The sequence below is a fragment of the Copadichromis virginalis genome, linkage group LG15 (genome assembly GCF_057382275.1).
Source record: "Copadichromis virginalis isolate Kocher_CV1m ecotype Utaka linkage group LG15, C_Virginalis_male_GT1.1, whole genome shotgun sequence".
NCBI classification, from domain to species: domain Eukaryota; kingdom Metazoa; phylum Chordata; class Actinopteri; order Cichliformes; family Cichlidae; genus Copadichromis; species Copadichromis virginalis.
Window position 1 is genome coordinate 19487535 of NC_140632.1, and position 11194 is coordinate 19498728.

An 11194-nucleotide genomic window follows, 5' to 3' on the forward strand; every position below is an offset into this window, starting at 1 on the left:
GAGGCTTGTAACAACAAGCAGAAGCAACACGTATACAAACAGTGAAATATCTCATTAAGCTCTGGGTGAAATACAGCATATATAGAATAGGATGTCTTTTGTGTAATGGTTTTATTTGCAATTATTTTGTCTTTTTATACCCCAATATGACAAACACTCTAGAGAACATGTAGTACAAAAACAAAGTATCTGCATGATGTTTCCTATGCACAGTTTTGCAAACTCGCTCTGCAAGTTTATTCCACATGATTTATTACAGAAGCATACGCTGTCTGCCTGACAAATGTTAAAGGGTTTAATGTTGCGGTTGAGCTGGAGATTGTTGCATTTGGCGAAAGGTTGGATAAACCATGGAAGGGTCGCCACTGTGTCACAGTGACAGACCACCATTCACACCTAATTTAGAGTCATCAGCTAACCTAACCCCACTAACTGCATGTCTGTGGACTGTGAGGGAAAGCCAGGGTACCCACGCAGACGGTGAAAGAACATCAAACCGCCCACAGAACGACTCCACCTGGCCAGTGCATTTAAACCCAGAATAATTACGCATTTTAAATCTCTGCATTCATCATGTGAATTTTGCGCAAGAACTAAATAACTGTTTGAGAGGCAAAGAGAGAAAATACGTCCTCAGTACTTTGAAATAGCTGGAAATGAACAATTATTAATTTATAGGCGCTGAACTGAATTTTAAGACAAAAAGAAGAAACAATTCCCCTTGTGAGGTCAGCACAGGGGTTTGTGCCTTAATACTGACAAACAATAAAAGTTCAAGTTACAAAAAGCTGCTGAATTTTTTAAGTGGAAGAATAAGTTTTATGGCTTGCTGTGGCAAACATCCCATCCACTGTGAATGAAACTCGAATTTTTTTTACTAGTATCCAAAATGTTAAAGTTTAAAATGCACAGTCCAAAAACCCTGTGGCTATATCCATCTTCTATCTACAGTCTATGATACAGCTAAGAGTTCAGACTCTATTGTGTCTCCTCTTCTGCTTTCAGTAAAGTAACACAAACAGCACTAAAACAAAAAGGAGAGAAAAGCTATTTTGCAGCTACTAAACTGATTCTATTTGTTTGTGGTAATTGTATCTTTAGACCTTACATCATTGAATATCTGTCACATTATCTGTGACTTTGATAAGGCGGCATCATTCATCTCACACTCACAGATGTATCTCTAAAGAATGCCCGATTGCTTTTCCCAGGTTCAGATCCATGTTTACGCACTGTAGGCAAGTGTGGTGAATAAAGTCCACTCAGTTCACAGGTGCTCCGTCTCATTTCAGAGTTTGTTTTATTGATTTAACAACAGAACACACAGAATGTGTCTGGAATGTGTCTGTGTTTATTTCCAGACACATTCCAGCGACAGTAGGCGGAGGTTTTGTGGAGCGTTCCAACTGCAGCTGGTCGACATGTTTTTATCATCATTTCACATCACACGTGTGATAGCAGCGATCTCCTGCAGCTTGATCTCTGAGGATTTCACATTCTGTGCGTTGAAGCCACATGATTCAAACATCGTGCATTTAAATTTAATGACACATATTTTAAAATGCAATTTCACCGGCTCTGTCCTCACAAAAGTGTAAGATTCGCTTCTAGTATTGTTTCTAAATGATTACTTGGGGACATTGGAGTGTTGATCAGATCACTCAGGCTCTGAACACATGAAAGACATTTTCAATATTGTTATTTAAAAAACACCATTAAAAATCTTTGCTATACTAGTCAATTATGACAAAAATCCCAATAATGTCATCAAAACAAAATACTGGATCTTGGTTGGAACTACATGAGCAGTTCTCTCATCAGCAACGCTGCAATAAATACCTGCAAAGTCACCCTGTTCCTGTACACTCCCATATGTGTGTTTAGGTTAATTTTGGCAAACAGTTCACCAATTAGCTCAGGAATGTGAGGACTGCTGCGTGCCCAAACTGAGAAGTAGCTGTTGTCAAATTACAACCTCGGGGTCTGTGTTTGTGTCATTCCTCAAGAGTGGCTCAGGAACTGGAGCATGTTTAACAGGAGCTTGGATCAGGAGATGTCTGAGTGACATTCATCTCCCTCTGTGACTTTTTTTGCACAACGTACCCCAGGTTATCCATATTAAAACCAAATGAAAACATTTCTCCTGTATGAAAATGTCTCTTTGCCTCTACGGAGAGCACAAATTCTCAGTCTGTCATGTTGTATCACATAAACTCAACACGGATCTGGCCTTTTTTTGACATGCAGTGTCAGTCAGGTTTCTAGCACACAGGAGGAGATGTGTTTCATACCTTTAAATAAACACAAAACACATGGCTGGCATTACTAGCCAGCAAAAGCAAAACAGTTGAAAGGAACTTGAAGAATTCAGCTTTGAACATTTCCCCTCTTAAATCCCATGTGTAGAAAGTCCATGATGTTGGTCACTCATTCCTCCCTGAGACAGGTGACACTTCCATCTCATTAAAATGTCAACATGTCCTGGATGCTCCACGAAAGCTTCTTACAAGCCTGAGCCACGCAGGTCTCCGACAGCAGGCCAACACAAACAGCCATCAGCGACAGACGTCTCCTGCTGTTCAGGATCACTGGAGAGGAGATCAAATTATTAATGCACACCCTTTTTACATGCTTGCTGTGTTATTGGAGTAATCTGGAGTAACACAGAGAATGTGCAAACCAAAATAGTGTGAACTTAAATGGTGAGAAGCTGAGAAGGCACCTGTTATGTAAAGAAAGGAAAAACGGCCACACAAGCTGGACGTGATGCGAAATTAAGCAGTAAGAAAGGTGAATTCGATACTTTGTTCACTGCTCAGAGGCTCGCCGCCAAACACGCAGATTTTTGTTTCCACAGATGCTGAAGAAATAATGACATGAAAACCAGAAACATGGACCTAAACCTTTGTGTTATATAATACGTTTATCTTCAAGTGCTGGGTCCTCTGAAGTCAGGATCACAGCAGCAGGGAGTAAGCTGCCAACTGCTGATGCAGAAGCAAAGAGGGCAGAAGCAAAGCTATTTGATCAGCAGTGGATCTCTTACCTCTGATCGCCTGTGAATTTGAGGTGAGCACAAATAGTTTGATGAGGCCCAGGCAGAGCGGGGAGTAATCGTGCTCCCAGATGACAGCGGGGATGAGGAGGACTTTGCCGTAGCACGATAACAGCAGGGCTCTGAGGAGCAGGCAGATCTCCATGGTCTCACCCTGCAGGCAGCAGACCACCACCCAAAGGAAACACAGCACTCCGCCACAGAACGCTGACAGCTCTGAAGGTCCAACAGAGACACATATATAAGCCAGATCATGTAGCTTATATACTGAAGATACATGAAACAGGAGTCAGTATGAGAAGATGGAACCTGGGTACTCAGGTCAGCCACAATCAATTGGGACAAGTAGGTTACCCATGTGACACAAAAATATTTTCCAGTAAATAATATAATTTTATATGAATTAATGCTGATGACACTAAGTTGGTGTCAGTGATGAATTTCACACAGCTTTTGGTTGTAATCATAGATGTGTATCCTCATATCTGGAAGTTTTCCATATAACATTAAGTGCTTATAAGCTTATAAAAGTCAAAGAATAATTCTCTTTGCAGTTTTGGAAAATAATAGGCAATCTAAAGATGTCATATCGGGCTCTGTGACATTATGACGACTATTATTATTTAAGTAATAATTTAATACTTTACTCAACTTCCAGACACCGTTAACCCTCACGTGCTCCTATTTCATTGATGTTTCCTTTGCTCTGTGATAACACACTGATAGAAACTGTGTCTTATCATCTTACCAAGAGCAGCCAATCCAAACATGCCGTAGAATTCCCATTCCTTTGTGTATCTGATTATATCAGCAGGGTCACTGCTCTGCTCGGAGCCATGGAGCATGGACCACCTGAGGTAGGCTTCACACAGCAGGGAAAACACACACAGCTTCCAGTGGATCTGCAGAGGTAAAGATTAACATGTAGAAACACGTGCATGCTGGTCAGAAGTCATGATAGCACCTGCACAAACGAATACGTGTAAGCCAGGACACACAAAGCACAAATCTTTAAAGTTATCACTCGTGCAATAAAGATAAAGGTGTCATTTCATCTGAAACTATCACATTTTAAGAATTTTTTTTTGCTCAACCATCTCTTGATTTGCCTAGAATTGTTTTTAAATGTGTATGTGTGTGTGTATGTGCAGTTCCTTTTTTACAGGCCCGTTCACCTACTTTTAAGCCTTTTCCCCCACCTTGTAATCTAAGGCAATACTTGAACATGTATATCCATTAGACTATTAAAGATACAAGTCACTGGTCTCTCTTACCATCAAAATGAATCAGGATCTGTAATTTAGGACAAATACCTAAAAAGCCAGACTATTAACTAGTTAAAATGTGAAAACAAACAAAAAATAAATAAAACGGAAGCCTTCCATTAAAGTTCCACATTTGAACAAACACTAATAAAAAAACTTCAAACTACAAAAGACAGCAAGTGATAATTTATTAGACTCTTCTAAGTCTTGAAATGGTAGATACAGCAGGTCTTGACAATGAAAAATCTGAGGTATTGTGAAATTAAATTATATACCATAAAGAAATTGTCACTACTTGTTTTTTGCAATGTGAAGGGTTTTTTTTTTACCTGTAAAATGAAAATGCTTGATTTTTTTTCAATTATTAACCAACATTGAGACATTTTAATGTGTCTGTAATCTGTTTGTTTGTGGTAAGAGAGGCCACTGAATAATATTTTATATATGAAGCTAAAGTTTCCCAAACTTTAGATCATAAAGTTAATATGCAGATTAAAGATGGTCAACCAGAATGTCCATATTGTTTTGCGATGGAATGACCCATAATTTGCTTACATTTAGTCTTGTGTTGAACAAAATGTGCCTGAAAGCCTGTGTCTTGCACAAAATGGCATCGATGAGGATGATGACTGGGTCATATTCAATGTACTTGTCCACTGGCTTCTGGCAGGACTCCTGGAGAAACACACACGCAGAGTTTATGTCAAAGCCCTGCTATAATGTCTCTCTTTATATCACCTCCCAGATCTACTTTAAGAAGCACGCAGTCCATGTTTAGAAGCTGGCTCCAACTAAGGCGTGATGGTGATCGCTGTAATTAACATCTAAGACATGAAGTCCAAAGTTTGCTTGTTTACTTGCTATTCAGTAAAAAGGCCAGAGATCAGTGCACCTGAGAGCAAGACCTCAAAAAGAAAAAAGCAGTCACCATTTCGCTCATAAACCATTTAGCAGACAAGTTATTTCACTACAAATGTGTCTAGTTGCAACAGGAAAAGGTAGGAAGCTGTATGATATCTGGTAGGTAGCATCCTCATCGCACAAACGGTGTGACTTTCCAACGCACACATATTGTTATCTTCAGGATCCCGTTGCTGTAATCCCTGTGGAGTTCCGCTGCTTTTTCGTTACATTCAATACATCTAAAATCATCTTTTCCCATCTTTCATCTCTACACAGCTACGAGTAGCATGCTAGTACCCGGAAGTAAACCGGTAATAATAATGATTCTCAATATTTCAGTGGAACTCCTTCAAAATAAAAGTATGTCTTTGCCAGGTTCTGAAGGAGTGTCAAACGCCACTGGAATACTGCTAAATGACCTTGCAAAAACAGGAAAGAAAAATAGGAATTGTGAACAAGTAAACCTGATAATAAAAAAGCATCAATGGACACAAACCTATTAATATTATTTGATAGATTGGTAAAATATATTTGATTAAGATGTCTCGAGATAAATAAGTGTGGTTTTAACAATGTATGTTTTTTCACATTTACTCCGTATGCTGTCTTTACATGAGCATTGCAGTTTGAGATCACAGTGGAAAGGCTCAAAACCTTCAAAGATTGTCAAACTTAAAAGAAGACCATTGTTTATGATTCAAACAACTTTTCTAGATTTAAAAATAATTACATTTCCCCCTGTTTAGTAATGCTGGATAAACATGAAAAGTTAGTATTGCATCAACTGAACTCTAGCTGTCTTCAACACTTTGCATCCAACTCATTTGGTGCCCCAACCTATACACGACACTGCTTTTCCAAGTTAAAGTGCAGCTGACAGTGTGTGTTGGAGTGAACCTGTTTTCACGCATGCAATATATGTTTGTTTTTGTGTTTTCTGTTTTACAGAATATGATTTTACTCTGTCCAGAGGTTGAATGTATATGGGTATATTCACTGCAGATACTTTTAAAAGAATATACAAAGAATTTAAGCTCTTTTCTCAATATTTTATGTTGATCAAGCATTTTATGTGGATGTGGACAGGACTAAAAATTAATACATCAGCTGGACAGCTCAGACTAAGCACTTTGGAGAAAGATTTAGAGAGGCAAGGCACAGCTTGGACTAGACAGGAGAAGAAAAAGCTGTTTTCTCAACATAACTGACCAAATGTAAAATTAGCTCTACCAACCCTCTACCCCTATTTAAGTACTTAAATGCACTACTACTGTGCAGCTGCCCTATGAATAGCTTTTATTCTGATTTGTTTCATTGCACTTTGAGACAGAAGAGAACATTATACTATTGCCTACGATGTCAGAATTGGTTTATGAAGACAGACTGCATACTCATACTGTTGCGAGTTGCGACTAACCTCAAACCACAGATTCAGCCCATCACAATGTCATACGATTACCAGTTATTGCATAAAGCTGTGGATCATGTGAAAAGACTGACGTCTTCATTTCATGCGACATTGCTGTCTGAAATAGTAGAAGTTGAGAGCTATATACGTGACACTAGACCACAAGGGAGTCTGATGGGGTGTAAATTCCTCATACAAGCTAAACTGGATTGGGAAGACAGGATTCCACCCTTTACAACGGCATGGCATGCAGGTCAACTGGTCAAGAAGTGGAGTACATACATAATTTAAAATTTTAAAAAACAAATTTAGAAAAATGTAAAAAAAATAATTCGCGTTGTCTAACCTTAAACATTTATAAGTTTATAAGTTTATAAGTCTCCTTTTGATGAACAAATTATCCTAGAAAATTGCCTATACTTTTATATTGAATCTCACAACGGAAAACCGTGATTTCTGGCTTGACGCTCGCGGAACCGGTTTGACAGCCGCGGAGGGTGTTGGGAAATGTGGTTTAATAGCTCCCTCCGTTTTGCGGGCTTCTTGTTCGCGTCCCGCAGATTCGCGCGTGAGGGGGGCGTGCCCGTTTGGGTCGAACTGCGGCAGCTTCCGCCCCGTGGCGTCACACATGTAGCACAACATGGCCCCTGCCAGCCGGGCTGTTGTTGTGGTAGCTCTCTCACTCTTGTACCTGTGCCGGGCGATTTTCTCCACCGAGTTCTTCTCCACTCTCACTTTATTCAACAACGACCTCCACAAACAGGGATGCAGCTCGCTGTCTGAATGGGAGGACTACGCTGCTGACTGCGGTAAAGTCTGCCTTTTCGCTGTTACTTTGCCACGTCCTCTCTGATACAACTGTCACTTGGACCCGGCTAGCCCAACCGTTTAAAGGCTAACGTTAATACGCCAATAACAGTAAGCGGTGACAGCTCGAAGGGATCATTAAGAGTAGCCTTTCCTGCCTCAAAAATAGTCTTTTTTTCCGCCAAATATGAAAGAAAACAGAGTTCAAACACAGGAAGTGGAGTTCAAGTGTAAATAACTGTAAAGAAACTTAAAAGTGCTTATCGAAAAGCTCACTTCAGTCAGCAAACTGTATGTTTTACCTTAAACAAAGAGAAGTAAACCATACTCCAGCCAAAGAACGCGCAATTTAATGTCGTCTTCTGCAGCAGTAAAATAAATATTTAAAGAGGAAAACTGAAAAGTTTTTTATAATTACAATGTCCTTTCGCTGCATTCGGCATGTCAGTAACTCACCCACTTCTATAGTTAGACTGACCAAAGCTTGTTGCAGTAACTATAACTGAGTTAAAAACCTATACAACGTGTGAAAAAGACATTTTAGTTCATTGAAATATTAATTAAAATTAGAATTCTGAACAAAAAGACAACCAACTGTAAATGTGTTACTTTCACTTGCTTAAAAACAAAATAAAAAGGAACTGACGTAAATTTACTTAGATTTGTCATTAAAGTGTTTTGTGTTCAATCGACTCTTAGTTGTTTTTTGTTTTTTTCCCTACAGTCTTTAGTTTACCAATACAAGCCTTTCATCTCATTGCCTGTTTAGATAGTTAAATGTAAGGAAAAGCAATGCGTCACCTGACTGGTTTGTTTTGCATGATGGCACGTCTGACTTTAGAAGAAGCTAAGATAAAATCTGTCTGTATGTAAATGAAATGCTTGTTTACTTTAACGCAGCCTTTAAATTTGGCAGGTTTCCTGTAAATGTTGCTGCAGGCTCGCAGTAGCCACCTCATCTCTCTCTAGCAGCAACACCTGCAATATGCAGGGGCGAGTCCTAAACATGAGCCCAGCATGTACTCCGCTAAGCTTCAGTTACTCATTATTTTTATATATAGGATAATAAAAAATTATATCTACTGATAACATGTGCAAATTGATAATAGAAAAATGTAGCACGTTACATTACATGTTAACTCAATGTGCTTAACATGGAATATAAGGCCCATTAAAAATATACAAGGGACCACTAAGAGCCTGATCTGCTGGCTGCTGGGGGAAAATGTTATGTTTGATACCAGTTAAGAGTCGCAACAGCTGAATACAGGCGTGTAGAGATGGGGATTTTCTTGCCTACAAACCAAACCAAAGAAGCTCTGCTATACTGCTGAAGGAAATTTAGCGGAACTGTAGCAAAAATATTGTTTAGTGCTTTTAAAAAATGTGTCTTGTTTTCTCAAGCATAAAAATATTGTTTTTCTTCATCTAGTGTCCATATTTAACTGAAAATTAAGGTAATGGAGACTGATATGCTGAACAATGCTTACATACGTTTTCATACATCCAAGAAAAAGCCTATACACAGACCATTAAAAAACAACTTTAAATGCTAAACTCTTTACCTGCATAGTTTGTGTGTGTGTTTCTTAAGTTAGATTCACTAAAATGTCAGAATGCCTTTTTGTAGTTGTAGCGTGTACCAAACAAACATACTCTTTGCCCACGTTTAGTTTGTTGGAATTATTACGGACACCTCTTGTTTTCCCTGTGTCACTGCATTTAGGACAGAAATAATGAGAGATAATATAGTTGTACAAGTTGAAATAAACAGATTCTTAATGATTTGTGAAATATGAACCACGACATTGTTTCTTAACTTTTCACAGTGTTTTGCTTGCTTCTGATTCAATCAGAAGATTCAGTTCTTCTCACCGAAGGGCTCAATGTGGTGGTTGCTGTTACTGTGAAAATTACACCTAAAATGTACAAAACAAAGTAAAATAACACAGCGGCTTTACACCCCTAAGTTTATAAGGAACCATGCTGCATGCTCTTTTTATATGATGGACAAAAATGGTTGTGGTTAGTATTCATTTTGTACATTTGCAGCACTTAAAGACTGTCACATGCACATCATTGATCATCGTCTCATGATTTAAAGCTTTTGCCTTTTGGTCTGAGGGGCTCCGAAAATGTCCTGGAGAGCACTTTGTAACAGGCTTCATGAGTTTGGATTTCAGTGTGTGTCAGGTCAAGCCTGCTTAACTTCTCAGATACTTTTCTTTCTTTGAAACTTTACAATGTTTAATACAATTTAAAAGACATAGTAGCGTAATGGTCTGAAATACCCTGCCATTATGAACCGTTTTGTTTCCAGTGATAAATACTTTGAATCTTTGTCTTTTCAGAGTCTTCAATTTTACAGTTGGAAGACCCAGACTGTGAGGAGGGAAGCAACCCGCCCTGCGAGTCTGTGTTCTCACTTAATGCAGAGAAGATCTTGGTGAGATTTCAAACACTAGTCTAGATCTAGAGCAGCCATGGCCTGTAACGGTTTCCTTTAGAGTTAAAAAAAAAATAGTATATTTTATATATAGTCAAGTATATATAGTCAAGGTTAAACCACAAAACACAGGTGTGTGTAAGCAGTTTATAAACCTTTTGAAATCTGTGTTCTAATGTTTTTTTTATGTTTTTTCCAAAGCAAGACATTCTGGTTATGTTTTAGTTTTACACACATTTTCTCTTCAGCGAGAAATAAAAAATCTTAAGTTTCACTGGTGATCAGATACTTAAGCTCACAGTGATGGGTGTGGTTGCTTTTGGTGCTTACACATGTAACCACACCCTAAGGTGCTGTTGGAGTGTGATACTGACACCCTATAATTCACCTCTATTTCACTGCTCCAGTGTGTGAAAATAAATGTACACTGCAGGGCTTCAACTTACCATTTAAAAAGGCCCAAATTTAATGACCTGGTGAATTTTGCAATAGAATGACATTCACTGATTGTAGTGATCATATTGGATCTATGTATCCCCCCCCCCCCCCCCCAAAAAAAAAAAAAACAAAAACAAAAAACAAACAAAATGCAGTTCCTATCCATGAAAAAAAAACACACACAGAAGAGTACGGCACAGCTCATGGTTGGTGCTCTTCACCACAAGCTGCGAGATAGATAGCTTTTTGGGGTTGGTGAAAGTGGTTAGTGAGTTGATAGACGCAACGTCTGTGCTAAAGACGTTGTGACACACACACACAAAATTGCAGGTTGGCATGCTAGGTGCAGAAGCAACTGAAGACAAAACCTGATCTAAGGGATCTGTGATGAAGGCTGCAAGATGTTTAGGATCAAGATTTCTTTTTTAGGGCGTGGGGTGGGAGTAGTGCAGTCCCACAGTTTTATGTTAGGTGAGATTTGATAAGGATCCCCAATAAAAGGAATGGGGCAAGTGCATGCCTTGTCAGTTGCCTTGTAAAATGCTGCCGCAGCAACATTTCCATGCTGTCCAATTTGGATACAGTAATTCCACTGCAGTGCTGCCGTTTGGGTTAACATAGCAAGTACAAGATGGAAAAAAAGAAGCATTGTTGTTAATGCAGTAGTTTACTTTGCACATCGAGTCTGTGGTTGAAATTCCTGTATGTGCTAAATTTCCAGTTACAGGTCTACTTTGAAATCTTTATGCCTGCATTTGGAATTTGAAATAAAAAGTTGCTGAGTTGTTCTCTGTTCAGCAGTAGATAATTCTTCAGAGTAACCCTGAGATATTCAGCAGGGCTCTTAAAATCGCTCGTAAAAATATCCTTGA

The 11194-nt window shown here is 38.9% G+C and overlaps 2 protein-coding genes across 5 annotated transcripts in view; one reads left to right on the forward strand and one right to left on the reverse strand.

The window, feature by feature from the left end:
* Window positions 1-1668: 1668 nt before the first annotated feature.
* arv1 (ARV1 fatty acid homeostasis modulator) lies at window positions 1669-5536 on the reverse strand. Its single transcript, XM_085432352.1, has 5 exons — window positions 5387-5536; window positions 4876-4995; window positions 3804-3957; window positions 3047-3271; window positions 1669-2588 (listed from the first exon to the last, which is right to left on the reverse strand). Exons 1-5 carry the CDS (start codon window positions 5480-5482, stop codon window positions 2464-2466), a joined length of 720 nt encoding a protein of 239 aa, XP_085288478.1. The 5' UTR covers window positions 5483-5536; the 3' UTR covers window positions 1669-2463.
* A 1579-nt stretch (window positions 5537-7115) lies between these two features.
* ttc13 (tetratricopeptide repeat domain 13) overlaps window positions 7116-11194 on the forward strand; it is a 30056-nt gene continuing 25977 nt past the window's right edge. For 2 of the 4 annotated variants that reach the window (XM_085432354.1, XM_085432356.1), the window contains exons 1-2: window positions 7116-7440; window positions 9790-9884. In XM_085432354.1, the coding sequence (XP_085288480.1) occupies window positions 7272-7440; window positions 9790-9884 (264 nt within the window). In that variant the 5' untranslated portion in view covers window positions 7116-7271. The remainder of the gene's footprint in view (window positions 7441-9789; window positions 9885-11194) is intronic. The other 2 variants (XM_085432353.1, XM_085432355.1) reach the window with 1 other exon arrangement.